The sequence below is a fragment of the Rhinopithecus bieti genome, unplaced genomic scaffold (genome assembly GCF_001698545.2).
Source record: "Rhinopithecus bieti isolate Rb0 unplaced genomic scaffold, ASM169854v2 scaffold_4553, whole genome shotgun sequence".
Lineage (NCBI taxonomy): Eukaryota > Metazoa > Chordata > Mammalia > Primates > Cercopithecidae > Rhinopithecus > Rhinopithecus bieti.
The window spans coordinates 4,751,183-4,774,778 of record NW_016804694.1 but is presented as its reverse complement, the minus strand read 5'-3'; the positions used below and the strand labels follow the sequence as shown (position 1 = coordinate 4,774,778).

Sequence of the window (23,596 nt, the reverse complement as noted above, 5' to 3'; positions counted from 1 at the left end):
TATACGTGAGGAGGAAGGGAAGGAAAGGCAAGGCAGGCAGGCAGAAAGAAAACAAGCTGAGGTTTGGGTTCAAGGATATGGTATATGGAAGTTAAAACCCAAGAGGCCAGAGGGTATAGGGTCTTACCTGGTGCCTCTGATAAGCTGAAAACATCTTTTCAAAATCCTCTAGGTCCAGAATCCGAAATACCTGCATGTCATCAATCTCATTCCATACGGTGCCAGGGACACGCTCCTAAGAGTCAGGGTAGGGAGAAGACCCCATGGTTGGCCCAACTCCGTCATGGAGATGCCCCATGCCTCCCTAACCCCACTTATCTCCCAACTGCACATACTACAACGACCAGGATTTCAGACCTTCAGAAGGGAGTTGGTTGCTCCCCTCAACCTCCAACCCTCTTGAATACTCTGCTCCAGCATAGAGGCCAGAGACAATCCCCTTCTCTTCCCTTGTGCATGGAGCCACATGTAAGCATGTTCTAGAAATCTCGGGGGGTGCTGGGGGGATGGGTAGGCAGTAGGAAAGGGGGTGCACTTCACTTTTTCCAAAAGCAAAGTCAGAAGCTGCACTCTCAGAGTACTTCACACAGGCCCACTCCCCCTAAAGGGCAGGGTGCCTGGGAGTCACTCCTGTCCTTGGCTGCCATCATTGGAAGATTAAAGCCATACATATTTGTGATCCTCAAAGCTGCAGCACTGACTGTATTTATGTGAATCAGATGGTTGCTTTCTTTCCCAAGGGTCTTCTTTCCACTTTCCCAGATTCTCAGAAAGTGGACAAATACCAAAGTTTGGGACCTGGCACCTGTAGTGACACTGCTGAGACCAGCAAGACTCTGCCACAATTTCCCTTTGGTCAGACCCAGGGAGGGTGTTACTATCCTTTACAACAGGGTTTTACATTCCAAGACCTCTCCATTTAGGCCTTACCCCATCTCTGTGTAGGACCTTTGCACTAGGGTCTGGAAAGAAGCTGTTAGCCAAGCCAAGCCAAAAGGAAAAAAAAGAAAAAACCCTGGAAGTCTCATAGCACCCTGCTGATGGCCCACAGCACAGCGAGCCAAGCTCCTGACAGGGCGTTCCAACCCTCCCCTCCCAGGAATCCCCACCTCATCTAGAGCTTTGCTGTCCTTCAGCATAGAATCTCTCTGCCTTCCTCTACCTAGAGCACAGCCGGGGAACCTTGTTTAATGCCTCCTCTTCCTCTTTCTCCCTACAACTCCCCCTCAGAAAGACTTGGAGAGAGAAACATACCTTTCACTCACTGTTATTTTCTTAAACTCTGGAAAGGGGAGGCTAGGCCAGAGTCGGGGGGTGGGGACATTCCTGTGGCCTTCTGAAGGCCAGGGACCCTCTCGTGGAATGCGGCTGGGAAGCTTGGAGCAGCAAGGGATACAGGCAGCCGGCCAACCCCAACACAGATGCATTCTTTTCATGGCAGAAACAACCGCTTGTATGAGTGTGTGTGTTTGTGTGTGTGTGTGAGCGTGTGTGTGCTCACAGACGCACGCGTCGGGTAGGGGAAGGGACTAGCAGAGGAGTCAGGCTTCTGGAAAGGGGTGTGTGGGAGGCAAAGAGAAGATGAGAAGGGAATGGAATCAGGGAAGGCAGAGACGGAGCTGGCTGAAGCAGCGTGCAGCCGGAGTCTAATCTGCAGGGAGGCCTCCCTCTGCAGCTAGGATCAGAGTGGAGCTAGGGGAGAGAGAAGCCTGCAAAGGTAAAGCTTCCCATCCTTCTCTATTGGTGAGGCTGGGGTAAGAAGAAACGGGCTGGAGAGAGAGAGCTGGCTGTTCCATACTGGGAAGAATTTCCCATGAGACAGCCGACTAAGCTCAGGCTCTCTCTCCCTCTCTCTCACTTCTTCCCAAACACTGCCCAGCCCACCCCCAGCTTCTAGCATCTGCCAGAAGGACTGGAGGCTCTTCGAGGAGGTATAACTGAGGTCCGGAACCAGAAAGTGGTAGTCTGTTCCTAACATTCCCTACATGTTGACACTCACCACGTTGCCCTGATGTGCCCACCTTGCATAATTCTCGAATTTGATTTTCTCACCACTCTGGCCAACAGCCCATCATCTCTAGTCTAGACTCCTGGGACTTCTGCCCGCTGGAGATATCCTTCACATGCCAGGGAAAGCCTTCTCAAAAGCATGTTTCGTTATGTTTCCCCCGTGGTGCACTGCCTTTGGGGTCAGGCAGGCCTAGCCTGCTGACGCTCCCAGCCCTACCATTTTGTGGGACTGTGGGAAGATGGAGGGATGAGATTTTTCTCCCATGTCACATAAAAGGAAACTGAGTCTCCATGATTTTTTTTACCTCACCAAGTTGATGTGAGAATTAAGTGAGATAACATACTTCCAACATACACGGTAGGGCCACTAATAATAACCTTTTATATGAAGACTTTCTATATGCCAGTCACTGTTCCAAGTACTTTGTATGTAGGAAGTCAATTACTCCTCACAGCAATCTGTTTTTTTTTTTTCAAGCCGGAGTTGCCCAGGCTGGAGTACAGCATGTAGCAGCACAATCTTGGTTCACTACAACCTCCGCCCCCGAGGTTTAATTATCCTGCCTCAGCCTCCAGAGTAGCTGGGATTACAGGCATGCACCTGGCTAATTTTTGTATTTTTAGTAGAGACGGGGTTTCACCATGTTGGCCAGGCTGGTCTCAAACTCCTGACCTTGTGATCTGCCCACCTTGGCCTCCCCAAATGCTGGAATTACAGGTGTGAGCCACTGCATGGCTGCAGTCTCTTGAGATGGACATTATTATTGCCCCATTTACAGATCAGGAACCTGAAGCTCAAATGATTCCATAACCTGCCCCTGTCACACAATTAAAAGCTTGGGATTGGGGTGATAAGTTCTCAAATGTTATTTAAAAGCCTTTCACCTTTCCCTACTTCTCCAAATGTCCCCCACTGTCTATTCCAACAAACCCACACTTTCCAGTATAGAAATGAAACTCGGGCCTGCTCTGGGCCCCTGGGGAATCTGTGTAGACTTTACTATTACTGGACCCAGAGAAACTCCTGAGCACACAGCTTCATATGATAAAATGTTGCAAAATATTACTTGCTTTGGCTGTCCTTCCTTCATCATTGATGTGCATGATAACTTTTTATTACATCTTTAAAATCTTATATTATAAATTGTGACAATAGGAGACAAAAATGTTATTTCTCTTTTTTTTTTACCACAGTACAAAATGTTATTTTCTGATGGTGAACAATGAACCTTTCTGCACAGCCTGCAGCCTTTGGTTCTGCAGTGCATTTGTCCTACTCATGTGCAGTTTGTCTTTCTGGCTTACCTCATGGCCACAGAGCACCCACAGGGTACAACTGTGCAGTGCACCTGTCACCAACCTGAACAATCTTGCTTTGAGTGCTGCTAACAGGTGGCTCTAAAGCTTAAGTAACTCAGATTAGAGATGTTATCAGAGGCCCAGGAAACTACAAATGGGCTGTGTTCACACTTCATCTTTCCACCGAGATTATAAAGCCAGAGGCAGAGGGAATTTTCGAGATCATCTCACACATGAGCAAACTGAGATACAAGTTGAGTGATTTACAGAGGTTGTACCACTAAAGCCACACCTGGTTTGGTTAGAGCCTCACCCTTAACTCATCCCAGGCTCTCTAGGTGTTTCTTTGAACACGTTTCCTAATTTGGCAGATCCTAAGCTCTGAGAGGACAATGGCATTTTCTTACTATTCATCTACCTGGTCTGCCATTAGGAGAAGAGCCCTAATAGATAGCTGACCACCTACTTAGCAATCTTGCATCTCTTGACTCTGCATTTGAGCTCACTGAAGCTCAAACACAATGGTATAGTTATGAGTTCACCAAGAGCTAGTCCAACAGGCCCGCAGGATAAAGGTCAGTGTGGAATCCATTCATCCCAGCTTCAAATCCCAGTAAGCCAGCATAACTGAAACCAGTTACCATGCAGGTGTTTACCTCAAGGACAAAGCTCCTAGTCCTCCTAATAGGACTGCCATTGTGCAGAACCAGAGGCAGGGCTTGGTCCAGGCTGGAACTGGCCTTCGATTGCTAGAGGTCTAATGCAACCAAGGGCATCTCTACTCTATGCTCATGAGAGTCCCACAGAGGAATCGACCCCCACCTGTGGTTCTGGGATTGGTGATTATTAGTGGATAATACTCATTAGGGTTTCTCACTGCTAGTCCAGACATGAGGCCAGTGTCTGCAGGTTCCCCCAGGAAGATGTCAAAATGGATACGTCTTGCCATCAAACTCTTTAGTCCTTTGTATACGTTGCCCTGATCTTTACCAAAACCTAGATGCTGGCCCAAGCTCTTTGCTTATTTTTCCATCCTTTCCTTCAAATGGATCCTGTCCTTGAATTCAACTCAGTGTTTGTTTTGCCTGTGACTCCATTAACCCTGGGCAAACACAAATTCCATTTGTAGACGACTTTGTCAATGTGAGCATTGCCCCATGCCAAGCGTCTCTCCCAGGGTAGGTGTTCTCCCCATGGACCATGAGCTGCCTGGCACAGCAAACCCACTTTGTACATGCACATGACTGCCCTTACCCACCACCAAAGAAAAGACCTGGAGTGGAGATCTGCAAACAAGGGGCAGGCGGTCCCTGAGGCTGACTGCCCTACTGTAGAAGAATGGGCCCGCCAGCCCCTTCCCAGATGCTCACCTCATTCAGCTTCACCCAGTTGAAGGACTTCAGCGGGTGGGAGGGCTGGGGGACACGCTTTTTCCTGAGTGGGACGTCACTGCTGGGGTAGGGGTCCTGAGGGAGGGGCAGGCCCATGCCGAGGCAAGGTGGGGCACCTGGGGAGTCGGGGTCCCCGGGAGGAAGGGGTGGTGGTGGTGGAGGGGACAACAGGCGAAGGGCACAGGAGGAGGGGTGGAGGCAGGTCACTGGTTGTCATTGAGGAAGACAAGGTGAGTGGGCCCCCAGGGGGTGGTGGGGAAGATACAGGGCCTGTCTGTGAGGAAACAGAAAAATTGCAAGGACAAAGCCATTAGCACCGATGCCATTTAGGTCTCCCACCTTGATTCCTCTCCTTACTCCTAGTCTCCTTCTATACTAGACCCCAAATCCTACCCTTACCTTCTATACACATTTGGCCCCATTTTCTCTCTCTGCATCCAAACATCTAACACATACAAACACACACCACCATCCCCACATATAGACACAAAAGTCACACACACAGGCAGTGGACAATCAGAGTCATAGCCATCACAATGCAACAACAGGATAGATCCATGCAGTTGTGTAGGTTACTGACTGCACAAGGTCTCCAGCTGAGAGAGGGAAGTGGATCCAATTCCAGCTGCACTCTGTTGTCCAAGGTGTGCTTCCTGGGACAGTGTCACCCAGAGGAAGGGACATTATTTTTCTAACTAACACACAGGTGCCACCTGTCCAGCCTCGAGGGTCTCTTCTATCCTGGCCCAAGGTCTCCATCTCTCTTCTCCCTCATGCTGGGGTCCTTGGCCTTTCCCACACCTGCTCTGGCCACCCTGTCCTGAAGCCCAGGGTCTTGGCTCAACTATGTAAAGGGGGAGATGTTTGCGTACTGAGAGTTCGCTGAGCTGGGCTACCAGCTCTGCCACTTGTCCCCGAGCCTGGCGCAGCTCCTGGGACTCCCGGGCCAGCTTGTCCTTCATTTTGTTCAACGTCCGCATCATCTCTTCCTTCTCCAACGTCTTTGTCTCGCATTCCCGCTCCTTCCTCTCCAGACGGCTCACAAGCTCCATATGTTCTGGAATGGGGGTGGAACAGGAGAGGAAACAGGAGAGAATGTGAGTAATGTGGCCCCTTCCCTGGAAGGACATGGAGTTATGGGCTGGGCAGGGGAAGGGCATGTGGAGTGGACAGCAGGCTTAGGCAGAACCCCTCACCTTTCCGGAACTTCTCTGCCTGGTCTCGCCACTGTTTCACTTCGTTCTCGTTGATGAGCCTGGCAGGGCATAGAGGGAAGGGGGAATGTGATTATTGATCATTGACTCACAGCTTCCCAGGAGACATCATCTCTCTACCCTTCAGGTGGGGACCCTGGTCTCCAATCTGTCCAGCCACATCAAGGAGGCTAGGATTTAGACTTCCCGGGTGTCTCTCCAGGTCCCCTGCCCCGTTCACATTATGTGTCTGTGGAGACCGTGAGAGAAAAGACCTTTAGATACCTTATAACCTGGCCCCTTTGTGATACAGCTGGAGCTACTGAGGCTCAGAGAACAGGGGTAGATTAATTAATGGTAGAAGTAGGACTGAACCTCAGGCTCCCAAGAGTTGTATCATGACTTGCACCTTCTTGTAAAAATAGGTTTACCTTTAAAAGAGATCAAAATATTGGCCCTACCATGGTCCAGGTTTCCAAAGACCAATGTGTAAGAGCAAGAGACATCACCCACACCAGCAATACAGACTGAGTGTGTTCAGGGTGACATAGACGACAGCCTTGTTCATGCCAAGCTCTTGAAACTGTTCAAATTTAGCTTTTACCTTGACACCAAGGCCTAACAGAGGTGAAATCCCAAAGCGAGATCCCAAGAATCATTTCCTTTACAAATCTGAGAATGTGGAAGAGTTAGACCCATGACTTTTAGACCCAGGACACAGAGAACAGAATATGGAGAGGGAGATATTTGGTGAAGACATTTCTTTGAAGAGGGCCACTGCTATTATCCCCAAGATGCTACCTCCTTCATCACCATCCAGGGAAGCGGTTCCTTTGGGCCCTCTCCTAGAGTTTTGATTCATGTTCCCTGAAGTTGGGAGGGAGGCAGGGTAGACTGGGGCCCTGCTTGGAGCCAAGCAAAGCCCTGGGAGCAAAAGAAAGAGAACATTGCTGTGCGGGGCCCTGCCAGCACTCCTAGAGTTTGTTGGCACAAGAGATTGCATGTTGCCCATGGGTCACATTTAAGCCTCATGGAGGAAATGGGGTGCAGTTATTACAGTCCCATGCAAGGGGAGCTGTTTCCACCTGAGCGAAAAGTGAGAACATCTACACCATAAGTCTACAGGCACTGGACTGCCAGGGAACCAGGGGCTGACGGAAGGGCTGGAAGCAGCCAGCCAGCTGGAACAAAAATCTGGCATGGCCAGCGAGCTAGGTTTTATAGTGAGAGGCACCCAGCAAGGAACTCCTGAAGATTCCAGGAACACACTGATGTCTTTAACCATATGCCAAGGTGAGAGAGCAGGCAGCCTGTTTACTAAATTACCTTATCAAGTAAGACCTTTTCCCTTTTTCCTTCCTATCCCCAGGCTGCCCCTTCAGAGGGTCAGATGGGTTAATAGAAAGGAGGGGTGGGAGACAGAAGGGGTTACAGGGTAAACAGAACAGAGAAAAGGCAAATATCACACACAGACATATGTGCACACATACGCATGCATACATACACACCCATTCCAGTTTCCTGGCCCTAGCTGGTGGAGGAGAAAGATTTAAGGCTAAATCATGTCTAGAATGTCATGATTTTTGTCCTCCTAGTTGTAGATTTCAGACTGTGTTGCACTTGAAAGTGATCTTAGGACTTCTGTTACCCAAGAAGGGGTAAAAACTTCATTGGACCTGAGGAGTTTTTAATCCTCTAGCAGTGGAAAAGATTGCCTACTAAATAATGTAATGAATTAGTAGGAAATAAAACTAAAGTTACCTTTTGATCACTTTCCCAGTTGCACTTGTCCAACATACCAATTAGGATTTTTAACTACATCAACATCTGACTATGCAAATGAAAACAGTAGCAAGAATAGCTGGAAAATAATTGTCTGCTTGGCTTTGGAATGCAACATAATGAATTGAGAGCCAATTTATCTCCTTTAAGGGCAAGTGGCTCAAACTCATACTGAAAGTTAAGTAAAAGCTTAAAATTAAAAATTAGTACATTAATGTAAGGCCTTCTTATTAACTGATATAAATTTAAATTTGTTTCTCTGTGTTTCTCTATCCAAGGTCAATAAACTATGGTAAACCAGAAGGCCTTAGGCTCTGACAACCTTATCCAGCAACCTCATGATTGAATGGTCAGGTTCTACGTCAGTGGTCAGTAAACTTTCTACAAAGAGCCAGAGTAAATATTTTAGGTTTTACACACCATGCACAGTCTCTGTCACTTATACTTGTGTTTGTTGTTTAAAATGTAAAAATTATTATTAGTTCATGGGCCATACACAAATAAGCTGGAGGATTGGAGTCAGCCCATGCACAATAGTTTGCTGAGCCTCGTTCTATGTTAATGTGTTTAAATTCCCCATCTATCCAACCCATGCAGTGGATCGTCGAGGGTCGAGAACATGCCCAATACACCTGTGCTGGCTGTCCAAGATAATAATCACCAGCCACGTGTCATGTGGCTAATTTAAATGAAACAACCCTTAAGGTTCAGTTCCTTGGTCATACTAGCCATGTGTCAAGTACTCCATAGCCACATTGAACAGTAACGACATGGCACTTTTTTCATTAGCTTAGAGAGTTCTGTTGGACAATACTCCCCAAGACTCATTTGGGGATGACTGGGTTGTGAAAGGGAGCTGAGGTTTCGCTGGTGAGACCAGAGAGAGATGAGGAAGGTGGAGGAAGACAGGGCAAAGACTGGCCACTGCTCACATGTTGACGATGTTCTTGACATTGAAATTCTCCAAGGGAGCCAGGTCAGGGTCCACACCCCGCTCATCCTGGAGGACAATCTGCTGGAGGATGCGATCCAGGAGCTGCCACTGCTGGAAGTAGCCACCGTTCCGTTTGTCTGAGGGATGACAGGTATCATATCTTTCCTGAGCCCTGGAGTCCCCTAGGGCCCCACCCTAGAGTCACTGCCTGGGCTCTGGCTGGTGAGGCATGCCCTTCTCCACCCATGGTAAGCTCCCAGTCTACAGGAAGAGGCAATGCCATTGCTGATAATGGCAACTCGCTGATTCAGTCATCTCTTGATTATCAGCAACTAGACTTCTACGGATGTGTCAGCCACCTCCCCAATATACTTCTCTACTCTCTGAAATACTTTCTGGCTGCCTTTCTTCCTTGTTTGGACCCTAAGCATACTATGCCCAGGAAATGCAGATTGCTTTTACATTATCTATAAAACCACCTGCTCCAAAATATTACATGCTAAATAATGAAGTCTCCAGGGAAGTTTTTTTAAAAAAAGATTTTAGTATTATCTACACTATTACTCTACAGAGAAAGATGAAGAGAAACTGATTACAGGTGTGCACTGAGAGTCAAAATGGGTTAGAGAAGTGCTTAATGGAATTCGAGAAGATTTCTTGTGGAAGTGACTTTGAACTACGAAGGTAAAGGCATAGTGTGTTGTGTGTGGTCTCATAGAGTCTCACTCTCATCCCCTCTAATGACAGTCATCTGGCTGGACATGGACCTTTTTATGTAATAACCAAAAACTCTCTTTCCTTGGTCCTTAATCCCTAGCACTTTATCTCTATTGACCATCATAAAAATCCAACAAGTTCAATCCTGACAGCAAAGCAAACCACAATGCCTACAAGGTGGAATATTGAGTCTGCAAAGTCCCATTTTGGGGCAGAGTAGAAGAACCCATTCACATTGCCCATGGAACAGGAAACAGAGGAATCCCTGGGAGCACAAGAAGTCAGGTTTCCCAGAGATGTATATGTCCTCCATGAAGACCTTCTGCAATGAGCTTTGGAGAACTGATAGCTTCTTAATTCAGGTCACTGCATCTATCCTGTCCACCAGTCTACTGACACATGTGTCGCAAAGTGGTATCATTTACCGTCTACCTTTCACCCAGCAAAATCATGTAAAGCCAGGTCACTAGCTCACAGAGGCAGAACATGTTTTATCTCAACCCTTGACCCCACAGAAACCAAAATTCTTTCTACATGTAAATATCTCGCTGAGCCTCAGGTTCATTCACTATGCAAATGGACATAATAATGTGTATTCCTTAGGTCATTCTAAGATTCAGAGACGATGTGCTAAAGGACCTCACGTCATGCCTGGCCCAGAGTTGGCACACAGTAAGTCACAGTTGCCATCACTGTCACTATGATTGCTGACACCGCCAACATCAACCATTATGGTGGGCCACACGTGTTTTCAAAATATTCTCTTTGTGAAGAGCTTAAGTACCAAGGGGTACAGTTAAAGCTCATTTCAAATTGCATTCTGGAGTGGCTATTAGCAATTATGTACAATTTATTCAATCACTGTGCACACCTGGATCTTAAGAACTTAGCCATCTGCTCCCGTAGATGCTGACATTTGGAATTTGTAGGCAGAAGCAGGGGCAAGAGTGTACGTGGGAAGCCAACAAGGACTAGATAAAGGAGTTGATAAAACCTTAAGAAAAAAACAAACATGTTCATTCCACATCTGTGCTACTCCCCAAGCACAAAACTTTTGGAACTCCCCAACATGTTGATCTCTCCCCCATCATGAGCTGAACGCTGAAGACCTGGCCCCAAGGAGGGAAGGAAAAGCAGGGGCCTCCGTCATGGGGCCTGGCCTCCCAAGAGCAAGTGCACAGGGAGATATGGTCACACTCCCCAATCCAGGGAGGTCCCAAAGTCTTGTCTCAACCTGCCCCAAGTCAAGGCTCAGGCCAGTCGAGGGAAGCAGCAAGTACAGGGTACTTACAAGGCATCTGCAGGCAGTGGTGCAGCACAGAGAGCAGGCAGGGGTAGGCCTCCGTGTACTTCAGCTTCCTGTGGATCAGCTCGAACATCTGGGAAGCACTCTTGGTGTCGATGTGGACCTGGGAGAGAAGAGGGCACAGTGATTGAGGGGTAGGCAGCAGAGGAAGTCAGCAGGAGAGAGAAGAGCCTGCTTCCCTCCACTACGCCCTGTCTCATAGGAGAGGTTTTCTTCCCCTGCCTCTGGCCCAGGCTTAGAAAGAGAGAGACAAAAGAAAGAGGGAGATAGTCAATTATGTAAACTAGGGTTTCTCAGTCTCAGCACTATTGGCATCTTGGGTCAGATAATTCCTCGTTGTGGGGGCTGGGGGCTGCCCTGTGCATTGTAGGTTGTGTCAGCACCCCAGCCTCTCCTTAGCAGATGCCAGTGGCACCCCCTCACACAAGTCAAAATGTCTCCAGATGTTGCAAATGTCCCCAGGGGAGATGAGAGCAAAATCGCCCCTGCTTGAGAACTACTGATCCAAACTCAGGGAAGGGAGCAGGGGCATAGAAGATTCAAAGTAGCAGGTGGCATGTGGCACAGGTCCACCACCTGGGTTCAAACCCCAGATCTATGCTTTAGTTGTACAACAACAGGCAAGCTGCTTATCTCCTCTAACCTCTGTTTCTATATCTATAAATCCAGGGCTTTTGTGAAAATATAATGGGATGCACTCAGTGACTGTAAAGCACCACCCAAAAGTAGCTTTCTATTTGGATAGGGATTTTATAATACAATAAAGCAGAGTTGCGTGCTTTCAGGGTTGCTGAGGCTAAAATGAAAATACAATTTAGTTTGCTAAGCATGATCTGGTTAGGGATGGGGAGAGGGGACTCAGGAAGTTGCTGGAAGGCAGGGGAAAGTCAGCCCAGGAAAGGTATTTGAGACTAATCACATGTAATAACTTGCTCCCTTTCCTTTGGGGGTTTCAGTCTCCTCCTAGGCTGATGCCTTCCCAGGGGAGGCTTCCACAGCCAGCATACTGCCAAGGCTCTGGAAGTGGGATGTGATGGTTCATTTTAGGCGTCAATCTGATTGGATCAAGGGATACCCAGATAGCTGGTAAAGCATTCTTTCTGAGTGCGTCTGTGAGGGTGTTTCCCAGAGACTGGCATTTTATTCAGAGGACTGAGTAAGGAACATCCCACACCAGCTCCACTACAGCACAGGGCCTGGAGAAATGGCTGTGGGGCCACCTAGAACCCTACTACCATACTGCCATCGCTCCATCCTGTGGGCTGCTCACCATCCAATCAGCTTAGGGTCTGGAGGAACAAAAAGGCCAATGAAAGGTGAATTTTCTGTCTCCCTCTTCTGGAGCCAGAACACCCTTCTTTTCCTGCCCTTGGACATCAGAACAGTAGGCTCTCCAGCTTTTGGACTCCAGAACTTGCTCCAGTGGCCCCTTAGGTTCTGAGGCCCCTGGCCTTAGACTGAGCCATGCTACTGGCTTCCCTGTTTCTCCATGCAATAACTCCAGCCTGTCATGGGATTTCTCAGCCTTCATAGTTGTGTGAGCCAATTCCCCTAATAAATGCCCTCTCATCTATCTATCTCTATATGTATCCTATTGGTTGTGTTTCTATGGAGAACTCTGATCACAGGACCTGGCCATGGGGGTGCCCACCAGGGAACCAGCCCACACCAGCCCTGTCACAGCACAGGGTCTAGAAAAGTGGCTGTGGGGCCACCACGAACTCTACTGCCCTATTGCAATCGCTCCACCCTGCCGGCTCCTCACCATGTCAAACCTCCTGGCTAGCTCCAGGTCATCCTCATTCCGCACCATCTCGAAGAAGTCTAAATGTCTAGACAGAATGGGGAGGCAGAGAGAGTAGACGTTACAGCCAGGACACACCCTTGGTTGAGGGTTACAGCCCCTTTGAGCCCCCCACTGGCTAAATCTGAAAGCTTCATTCAAGCAAGGTGAAGGCAAAATGGGAAAGAAGCCACTGTTTGTAGGACACCCACTGTCTGACCTTTATAAGATCCCATGACCTTCCTTCAGGGAGGCCAATCCGGGGTCCCTTCACCTTAGAATGGGCTTCTGTACTTCGGCACTACTAACATTTTGGGCTTGCTTATCCTTGGTTGTGGGAGGCCGATCTGTGAGGATGTTCAGCAGCATCCCCAACCTCTACCTACTAGATGCCAGCAGGACCCCCTAGTGTGACAACCAAGAATGTAATGCCTGCAGGCATTGCCCAATGTCTCTCAGTTGAGGACATCAGCCCTATGTCTATTTTCCCCAGTACTTGCATAGGGTCTCCAAGTCAGCCCTCAAAACTAATCTCTCCCTCATTTTCTATCCTCATGCACACATCCACTCATTCCACCTCAAAAGGATCCATCCTCTGTCCCTTAAAACCTAGTGTAATAAAATAGCCTAAATGAATGGGACAGAACCAGTGGGGCCTCACTGGTATCACATGGGAACATAATTGTGCCCTTGGATCAACAAGGGCTTTATAGCAAGCATTTTGGGTGGGACATTTCTTTGTTGAGCAGGAAGGTTCTGTGGGACATTTAGCATTCCTGGCCCCCAACAACCAATACCAGTACTGCCCACCACCAACCAGTTTGAAAACCAAAGAACACCCTCCCATATTTCCACATGCCCCCCAGGGGGCAGTACTGCGATGGTTGAGGGCTACTGGGTTCACCTGTCTATAACATCGGAGATGAGACAAGCCGGTCAGCAAAGAGAACAGGCAAGGGCACCCCTGCCCCCCACAGAACTGATTCTGAATCTGTGCTGGGTATGGCAGCTGGCCTCCAGAGGGAAGGGCAGCCTTCGCAAAGGTCCCACCCATCCCCATCTGAGGCACTGTCCCCGCAGGTTTGCAATGGAGACGGTTGCTTGGACCTTACTTGTCCAGGATGGCATTTTCATGTTGCCGGAGCTTGTCAATCACAGGCTGTATCCCCAGCATCAGGAATTCATACCGTAGATGTAGGCGGAACTCCAGATTATCCTGGGGGTCACCAAGGGAGGGCCAGACTCATTGGCAGATCTCAATTTCCACAACATCCCCAGTGGAGCTCTCATCACCACCCTAGCCACAGACCCAACACACCTCCCACAGCTAACTCACCCGGAGCTGCTTCAAGTCCCAGAGTTCCAAGAAAGAACGGAGACCTTATTTCTTAGTCTAAAGCAAGCCCAGCTTCTTTTAGGTCTCCTGCCCCGCTTCCTTCAAGCCCCTTGCCAGTTTTAGCCTTCAGCATCAAAGAGCAGTGTTGCAGAGTGACATGGAGCACAAGCTTTGGAATCAGACAGATCTTGGATCTGGTCTTGTGACCTTGGGAAAGCTTTTAGTTTCCCCATTTGTGAAATGGTCATAACATGACTAATCTACAGGGATGACACTTGTTACAATTCCCTGATGAGGTATGGTTACCAGCTAATCAGAGCACATGACAGCCATGAAAACCTGGTACCAACAAAAGTGATGTTAGCACCTGAGGGGAAGATTATTCCCCCAACCGGCCTTCCCTAACCCAGGGCATAAGGACAAATTGTTTAAAAAAAAAAAAAAAAAGTGTTTTCCCAGCAGAAAAAAAGGGAAAGGAAAGATCATTAAATTGCTCCCTTTGTCCCTTCTGTCCTTCAAGTTAACCTTGACCAGGGCATCTGATTGCCTTAGAATTTGGAACGTTCACTTGCTGTTCAAGTTCTTCTACTGTTGCTTTTTTTTTTTTTTTTTCCCTTTGAGACAGAGTTTTGCTCTTGTCCTCTAGGCTAGAGTGCAATCACACAATCTCGGCTCACTGCAACCTCCGCCTCCCAGATTCAAGTGATTCTCCTGACTCAGCCTCCCAAGTAGCTGGGATTACAGGTGACTGCCACCACACTTATCTAATTTTTGTATTTTTTTAGTGGAGACGGAGTTTCACCCTGTTGACCAGACTGGACTCAAACTCCTGACCTCAGGCGATCCACCTGCCTAGGCCTCTCAAAGTGCTGGGATTACAGGCATGAGCCACCACTACCGGCCTGTTGCTATTTTTATACTTCAAGAATCCCATTCTGACCCCAAAAGTAAGGGAAACCAGAAGGCATACCTAACAGAAGGCACTAGAAGAACATGACCAGCCAACCAGAAAACAGTCCAGAAACAGCTCTCTACAAACAAGGTCCCAAACTCGCCCTCCTCCCACCAAGGATTCCCCACCACCCTGAGCCAGCATCAGCCAGCTCAGCTCTGGGTCTATTCACAATGCATGATGCTACCTATGCAGGCAACTCCCCAGGAGCCCTCCCGGGTTTAATATCAAAAACAATGATTGGGGAAGCAACACACTCACACACTACCCCAGGTCCAGAAAGTCAGGGAACAGCAAGGGCAAGGAGAAGGCACCCACCTCTCCAGCTCCAGCATTGAGGACAGCATTGATGAAGGACATGATGGCTGTTTTCAGATTCACTTCATCCCGGTACCGGCCCAGACTTCGGTCTAACTCGTTCAGCAGGGTCTAGGTGGAAACGCAGGACACAGCAGGAGAGGCTGAGTCCCCTACAAGTGTGGCCTTTTTGCACCTTTACTCCTGTCACCTCCACTACCTAGAATACCCCATCTGCTCCCTCCATCTCATCAGGTCTGTCCAATTTGCTCTGGGCTGCCCCAAACCTCACCTCTGCCTAGAAAATTCCCTTGCCTCTCCTCACCTCAGTGGTAGTGCTGCCTCACTTCCTCTCCACTCAACCTTTGGGGCTTGGTCTACATGGTTGAGGAGTGCTTCAGTGCTGCTTTATCATCGTGCTCCAGCTGTTTACAGCTCATATGTATTCCCTGCCTGGCTCCTTTATGGTATGGACACTGCTTTTATCCCTTTTGCATCTTCTGCAAAGGGTCAGGACCCAGTTTTGGGCAATAAACCATAGGGTTTGTAACATCAGTTCACATCTCTATGGACTTACTCTGTGCCAGGCACTGTGCTAAGACACTTCATATTTACTATTCATCTCATCGACACTTTTCCAGGCAGGTCAGGGAAAGAAAAGAGAATAGCATGGCTGAAGCCCCCCAGGGATGGTCCCAGTGTCCCACATTAGGCATTGGCTCAAGCATAGCACCTAAAATCTCGATCTCAGCAATTGCACTCAATTCAACAATTCTTGACTGAGCCCCTATCATGAGCCAGGTGTTGAGGTTGGAGATGCAGAGCCCCGAAAATAATGCAGGCCAATATTCCAGCTTCCAGGAACCCACTGACTAGTAAGGAGGACAAGTCCATTTCCCAGCCAAACTCGTAACTCTTAAGGCCCTGCATGTGTTTTTATACAAGCCTTCGAGGTCCCAGTACTCTTCGCCTGTTACCTTCCAGGAGCAGGCATGCAGACATTACCTTCCTTTTCCCCCAGTTTCTGCTGCAAAGAATCTTCAGGCTCTCACTCACATATGACATCCTCCGTCCCACCCAGCTGGCATCCCGCCTCTAGCCAGGCCCCTTACCTGGAAGCGGGTTCGCTCCGCTGCGTACACCTGATAGTGCAGCATGGCCTGCAGCACCTTCTTGTGGCCACCAGGCACGAGGCACACAGCACCCAAGATCTCCAGCACAGCCACCTTGGTCTTGCTGTTCTCTGTGCGCAGGCTCTGGGCTATGGTACTAATGGCCTCAGGCTGTGCCAGCACATGTGCCCGCCCCTGGGAGTTGTTCATCAATGCTTTGATGCAGCCGATGAGCGAGGTGTGGATGCGGCTCTCACAGGTGGCGTGGTCCATGCTCCGGAGAAAATTTAGCAGACAGGTCAAGCCCTCCAGCTCAATGAAGCGGGTCACAAACCTACAAATCAGAGCCATTAACAAATAAAATGTATTGTATTTGCATATGATTCTGCATACACTTTGCAAATAGTTACCCCCTTACCTGTGTACCACCATGCACCTTTTCCCACCTACAGTAGCTACTTGGCTTATTTGTAGTTTATCTAAAGCACTGAAATCCTATCATCTTCACAAAAGACTTGTGTCTTATTTGCATTTTAAATACTGTGCTTTTGCATATCATTGTCAGTTGCATAGCTAAAATGGTATGAATGTGAAGGGGATGATCATGATAATTATCAGAGCTGTTAAACCTGAACACTCCTCTCCAGTGAGGATGGAGATTAAGAGAATTACAGTCAGATAACAAAGAGGACTTCCAGATAGGAAGGCCATCAGAGTCATCGAGTCATGGGGTTAAACCTAGGGAAGCTACATTTCAAGGGATCCTAAAAGAAAATAAGGGTATCTATCTTGAATGTTAGCAAAAAAAAAAAAAAAAAAAAAAAAAAAAGCATTAAAAACCATTAAAACCCATTTAGCTCAGGGGTTCTTAATTTGGAGTCTGTTCTGCTGAAGAATCTATGGCTAGCATTCACAGATCCAAGGACTTGGGTGGGAAAAGAAAATTACATTTTTATTTTTGGTAACTTCTAATTAAAATTTAACATTTTCCTCAATGATGAATATCGGCAATAAATGACAGTAGTATTAGCATAATCTGTGACTCTGTCACCCCAAGAAATCACAGCTATTTTCATACCAAATTACAGTTGTACCAGGTATCTCAAAATACCATTTGCACTCCTCAGTACTTCAAAATTATGATGGTTATCAGACTCGCAGCTGGCTCTTGCTATTTAAGGTATAAAGAAGCACAATTCATTGCTATCTCACTTTTATTATTTGTATCTGTATTTTCATTATTTGTTCATCCTATCTTTGTATCTATTGTTTAAAACATTTCTGAGAAGCAGTCCATAGGTTTCACCTGGGCGCCGGATGTCCATGGCATGCTCACACACACAGGTACCCTTGATTTAGTAAAATAATTAATGATCTAAGAAAACTCTTATAAATAACATTACTTATCCCAAGTGTATTTGTGTTTATGTTATTGTACAAATACGCCTAGAAAATAAAAGAGTGTGCTCTCAGACTAAGTTGTTAACAACAGGTATTTTTCACTTTTTTCTGTTACATGCTTTTCTGCATTCCATAAACTTTCCACAATGACAATGTGTGACTTTTGTTATCAGAATATTATTAAGGGAAATTACAATAAATTGGGGTAGGAAACAAACCTGACAACTTCCCTTCAACCCCTGTATTTCCTGACTACCTCATCCTTTCCTCTCTCCCCTTCCCATTCCAGAATCCCACCACTACCAGAATGACAAGACAATTAGGATGCTCCCATTCTTGAGGCTGTTTCTAGTCTCCTGGGGAGAGCGCTCAGCTCAGACAACATAGACACCCCCATGCAATGGATGGCTAGCTCTTTACCAGGGGAAGAGTGGAGGGCAGCTCCTGATTGTTTGCTCATTTCCATGGTGTAAATGCTCCCAGCATAGCCAATTTCAAGCTACAGACTGATGTCATTGAATGCAGAGTTGGGAAGAGATGCATATTTCATAGTGTTTCCATGCACATACAATGCATGTAAACTCAAAAGTATACATTATAGTAAAATGTAGAAAAATAATTAGGTAATTTGGGAGTGAAGAGTTTCAAGTAGTTATTACCTTTGTTTTGATATAACTTATTGAATCTTAAACTTATATAATTGAAATTTTAATCATAGCTACGTTTAACAACCAGCTTACAAAATTGCTGAAAATTTGACAGTCGGCGTTTGCCAGCTGGTAAGAGCCAGTTCCAGCACACCACGGGGCAGACCCAAACACAAGGAGACCCACTTTGGGCCCCACACATTGTGGCCTGGGAAGGGAAAGGGGTCCTCCTATGGCTCCAGGACTTCTACCGCTTTTCCCATTCTAGATGGCAAATCCCATCCAGAGACACCACACCCCCCCCCTAGTGGTTGGAGTACTTCTCTACCTGCGCGTTCCTCCTTTCCTGGATGGGGCACTCACCCTGCCCCCCCATCCTCAGATGGCTCTTTCTTATGTACCTTGTCCATTTGGTCACCTTCCTATTCTATCCCCTTACCAAAAATAAATCAATAAATTTTAGAAAGCACTTGCCCTCGATTCCTCTTTAGAGAGCTCCTCAGGACCTGAGGTTTATCCTACTTTCCCAGGCTTCTCTCCCCTCCTCCCAAGCCCTGGCAGCCTCCCAGGAGAGGAGTAGGGGCTGGGAAGTGAAGTCAGGTGAGGCGGAGTTGGCCAGGAGGAGCGGCATGGGAGCAGAGCACTGCACAGGGCTTCGGGAAGGCAAGGAGACCAACTGTGAAGGGACTCAGCAGGAAGCAAAAGGGGGAAACTGAGTTACCTCATAGGCTGTGTCCGGAGGGCTGTCTTCAGGTCTTCCACAACTTGGTTCCTCATCTCCGTCTCCTCCTCATCAAACGCGTACAGACTCTGCATCTGAGGGCCAGCAGGTAGAAGGGGGCAGAAGTCACGCTGGGCTGCCTGTCTCCCAACCCCCTGCACTCCAGCCCAGGTGTGACCCAGGGACCATGCTTGCCTCAGAAAGGGTGAGGCCTCAGGGAATGGTTTACTGAGACCGAATGTTGGCCCCTGGGAAGACCTAGGTTCTGGGCTGGGACTTCACTTTCCTCATTTGTGAAATGGGGAGAACTACTGGCCCGGTTTATTTTCCAAGTTTGTGTGATGCCCAAATGGATTTTAAAATGCTTAAATGGTTGGGGGACTCTGAGATTGCACAGAGGAGGGGTGGATTACCTTAAAATTTCATGAATAACTGGAAAGCTGAACTCCAGTGAGTGGGCAGTGGGGCGCAGAGGAGCAGGAAAAGGCAGTTTGGTGTGTCGGGGTGGGGCTGGGGGGATCACTCTCTGCCTTAGCCTTTTAGGTGGGGCAGGGCAGGAGAGGGGCGGCCACTCACCGCAGCCATGGAGTTGATGCGGTCAATGTAATAGTCAGGCCAGCTGGTCGCCAGCTTGTTGGGGTCCTCCTGCTCCTGAAACCAGAAAAAGGACAGCATGGACCAACAGGCAAGGCAGGCCCGTGGCCTGAGATCCTGAGCTTCATACAATGTCAGCAGAGGGATTCATTTCACAGCTCTGCCCATGTGGGGTGGGCTGGAGGAAATTACATACTCTCCCAGGCTTCCATTTCTCCCTTGGTGAAACACAGATGATGAACATTGACTCTCATGGTCAGCCAATGACACGGGCAGAAACCATGCAGGTGGATGTACTTTCAGTGAGCAACGTGCACCATTTTTTAAAAATTCTTTTCTCTTGTTCTGTTTGCTCAGCTTGTATTTAATGAAATATAATTTCCTGGCTGTTAAATCTAATTCAAATATGTGTTTATTTTATACATCTTTTACTTTTCTGATAATCTCATTCTCATATTTTACAAAAGTATTGGTCTGTGACAGCTGGGAAATTTAAAAGCTTAGTCTTTCAGGTAGTTCTAGAACACTAATAGAAAACACTTGGCACATAATAGGCACTCACTAAATAGTAACTTTAGAAAAATAGAGAAATTTCCAAGGGGTTGGGTTTTGAAAAGACTCAGGAGACCCCCTTAGGCCTGTGATTTAATTCCTGGCAAACTCCCGAATGAGGGGGATGTGCAGCGGGAAGGCAGAGCCCAGATCCGAGGACGTCTGGCCCAGTGCTCAGCCCTCAAAAGACAGGCTCGACTCTTCCCCAAGTAAGGGCAAGAATGATGGGAGTTAAAGAAATATTAATGTTGACTGAAAATCCAGCCTTCTCCAGCCAAATGGATCTGCTTCTGGGCCTCCCACTCGTCCTGCTCATTCCTGTTCCTGTGCCCCAGGTCACTTTGGAGGCTCCTCGCCATCTGCTTTCTCCACTCTCCTGCTTCCAAATGGGCATGAAAACTTAACCTCCTCCAGACCCTCCTTGACAAACCACCTCTCTGCCAGCTGCCAGCGGGCCCTGCAGCTCTCAGCTCCATCCACTCGATGTTTTCTATTTCGTTTCACAAAATACAAATTTTAGACCAGTAAGAAAGCTGCTTTGTTTGGGTCTTTATGACTTCACATGGTTAAATGTTAAATTTAACCAGGGTTATACATATTAAATTCTCCATGACTGAAGGCCAGACATTCTGTCTTCTGCCTTGGGGAGGGGAATCAGCACCAAAAACAATTGCATCGGCAAACACATCCTTTCCTGCACTTGCTGGCTCATCATTTACCCATGCCATGTGCACTGAATGGGGACCTACTAGATGCCAATCACCATACTGAGCTCTGAAAGTACAGAGTATGGACTAAAGAGTCATGGTCTCTGCCTTCCATGTAATAGTCCAGTACCAGAGAAAGGGTGGTCAATGTTCTATGGTAGAGCTGCCCATAGCAGACCTTGGAGGGTGATCCATCCAACACAGAAGGCTGTGGGCGGGGGGGCATGAGTGGTCTAAGAACACTAGGTTATTAAAGAGTATTACAGCTAAGACAGGTGGGGAGGTTGTTATAGACAGAGGAAGTGCAATGTGGGAAGGTAGAAGGGTGTGAAAGTGTGTGTGGGGAAATTACAGTTTGGTTTGGAAGGCAGTGAGAGATGCCCTTGTATTTTAATAAATCTTTTTTTTTTTTTTTTTTTTGAGATGGAGTTTCACTCTTGTTGCCCAGGCTGGAGTGCAGTGGCATGATCTCAGCTTACCACAATCACTTCCTGCTGGGTTCAAGTGATTCTCCTGCCTCTGCCTCCTAAGTAGCTGGGATTACAGGCATGTGCCACCATGCCTGGCTAGTTCTGTTTTTTGTTTTTTTTTGTTTTGTTTTTTTGTTTTGTTTTATAGTAGAGATGGGGTTTCTCTATGTTGGTCAGGCTGGCCTTGAACTCCTGACCTCAGATGATCCACCCACCTCAGCCTCCCAAAGTGCTGGGGTTACAGGCATGAGCCACTATGCCTGGCCCTTTTTTTTTTTTTTTTTTTTTTAGTTGTAGAAGAGACCAACTTAAGGGAACTCCATAGTAAATCAATTTGGAAAATAGAGAATCATGAGATATGATCAATTACTCCTGAAATTTCTTTCCTTCCTTCTTTCCATGATTTGAGCTTTTTAAAGACCTGCTTTTCTCACAATGAGATGCATAAACACAGAATGTTATATTCTGCAGGTGCTTAATAAAGCGTGCATTGAGTATACTAGACAATGGCTTATAGTGTGTGCAGCCCATGCCTCTTGTCACAGGTCCTCAGCCTCTAGCACTATCCTCCCCAGCAGTCCCGGGTTCTAGCAATGGGCAGTCACTTGCCATAACTGACTGGGTGGGCTATGGGTGAGTCTTGCCTCTCTAGGCCTTCTTGGCCTCATCTGTAAAATAAAGAATGAGACTGCATCAACACTGGGTTGTTTTCCAGGTTCCTGCAACTCTGAAATGGTGTATATTTGAATCCTCCAATGTTATAAGGTCTGGCTCAGTGTGGAGCCCTGGGGATGGGATAAATGTCTTTAGCAGAAAGAGTAAGAGAAGAGCTATGAGGGGGCACAGCAGCAAGGAGAAGACATGGCTCAGACTCTGCCCAGACCTTCCTGTCTCCTCCCAGGAGGGAGGGAGCCTGAGCCTCAGGCATGGGAATAGCCAGGCTCTGGTCCCCAAACACCAACGCAATGTAGGAGGGCAGAAGAACAAGTTTTAGACTTGGGACTCAAGTCTGAAAACTGGGAGGGTGGAGGGGAGAGGAGTAAAGTAGGCCATGAAAAGAAAATTCAGGAGTAAAAGAAACAGAAAGACTAAAATAGAAAGGGGGAAAGAGAGAGACATAGAGACAGAGGCAAGCTGAAGAAACACAGAGATGGAGACAGCAGAGAGAAGAATGCACAGCCACTGGGGAAGCAGAAGGGAGGACATCAAGTCCAATTAAGCTGGACTGGAGCCCAGCGTACCCCTTTCTAGGGAGGGCCATAGCAGGAGGCTAACAGCATCTTTGAATGAGCGAGAGGAGAAGGAGGATATGCTGAGGAGGACAAGGACTGATGTATGAGCCCTAGCCTGGGACAGGGTGGAGGCTAAAGATCCAAAAGAGGACACCCCTGTCCCCCAAACTGATTTCTTATAGCAAAGATGCTCCAGGTATGGTCCAGGCTGCCCACCTCCCATGCCTGGGAGCAGGCACGAGAGAGTCCAGACTCTGCTTCTTTGTCTCTCTCCCAGCCAGCCCCAGTCCTGGAATGCAGCAGGTCCTGCTTAAAGGGTGTTTGAAAAAGAGAATCCTATTTCTGTGGGTGTAAGCTCCAGAAGAGCAGAATTTCCTTTTTCTATTTTATTCACTGTTGTTCCTCCAACACCTAGAACAGTGCTGGCACATAATAAACATCAGGTGAATGGATGAGCAGGCAAGGCAGCAACAGCCACCCCATGCCATGGACCCTGAGATGTGGCCGGAAGGATGAGAGAGGGCACCTTCTTCTTGCTGCAGTAGATCTGCCATTTCTTCTCAGGGGGCAGTGCAAACATAGCCTCCCGGTTTTTGTCAGTGAGATCCAATTCATCCTGCAAAGACAAGAAAAATATGTCTGACACTAGGGATGGTTAAGATTAGAATAGTCAGCCCTTCAGGAAATTAGAATTCCCCCAAATCAGTTCCTCAGCCTACTATCTTCCTCCCGAAGAGCATCAAAGATATGATAGGACATTTCTTTTTCTGTGAGGAATACAGCCCCATCCCCTTGCCTCAACCAGCCCTATGTGTCTTCCATTGTACTCCCTTTACTTCCTGTCCACCCCCAACCTTGTCTCTGCAACCCACCCTCCTGCTTCAGGTCACCCTGTTCCCTGCGCATCTCCTGCATTGCTTTGCTAGCTCCTGATCCTCTTGCCCCGCGGTTTCTTGTCTTCCATCCCTCGTCATTCTTAAGCTTGTGGACACCATCATACAAAGCCTAACAAAGAAGGGAGTTGTCACAGATCTAGTTCTGCCTCTCTCCGATTCTCGCCCCATCCTTCAGGTCTACCTGCCCTTCGAATCTCTCCCCTAGACATTATCTGGCTCCCCCAGACTCAGCATGGGCCCTAGCACGGGCTGGAGAGAGCTGGT

General features: G+C 47.7%; 1 protein-coding gene across 1 annotated transcript in view; it reads right to left on the bottom strand.

Moving 5' to 3' along the window:
• DAAM2 (dishevelled associated activator of morphogenesis 2) overlaps positions 1-23,596 on the bottom strand; it is an 85,054-nt gene that overhangs the window by 20,490 nt on the left and 40,968 nt on the right. The window contains 14 exon segments of the mRNA XM_017870164.1: positions 128-235; positions 4,680-4,863; positions 4,865-4,974; positions 5,573-5,757; positions 5,897-5,955; positions 8,608-8,746; positions 10,618-10,735; positions 12,398-12,464; positions 13,528-13,631; positions 15,022-15,132; positions 16,113-16,446; positions 18,882-18,976; positions 19,458-19,532; positions 22,963-23,052. Of these exon segments, the coding sequence (XP_017725653.1) occupies positions 128-235; positions 4,680-4,863; positions 4,865-4,974; positions 5,573-5,757; positions 5,897-5,955; positions 8,608-8,746; positions 10,618-10,735; positions 12,398-12,464; positions 13,528-13,631; positions 15,022-15,132; positions 16,113-16,446; positions 18,882-18,976; positions 19,458-19,532; positions 22,963-23,052 (1,779 nt within the window).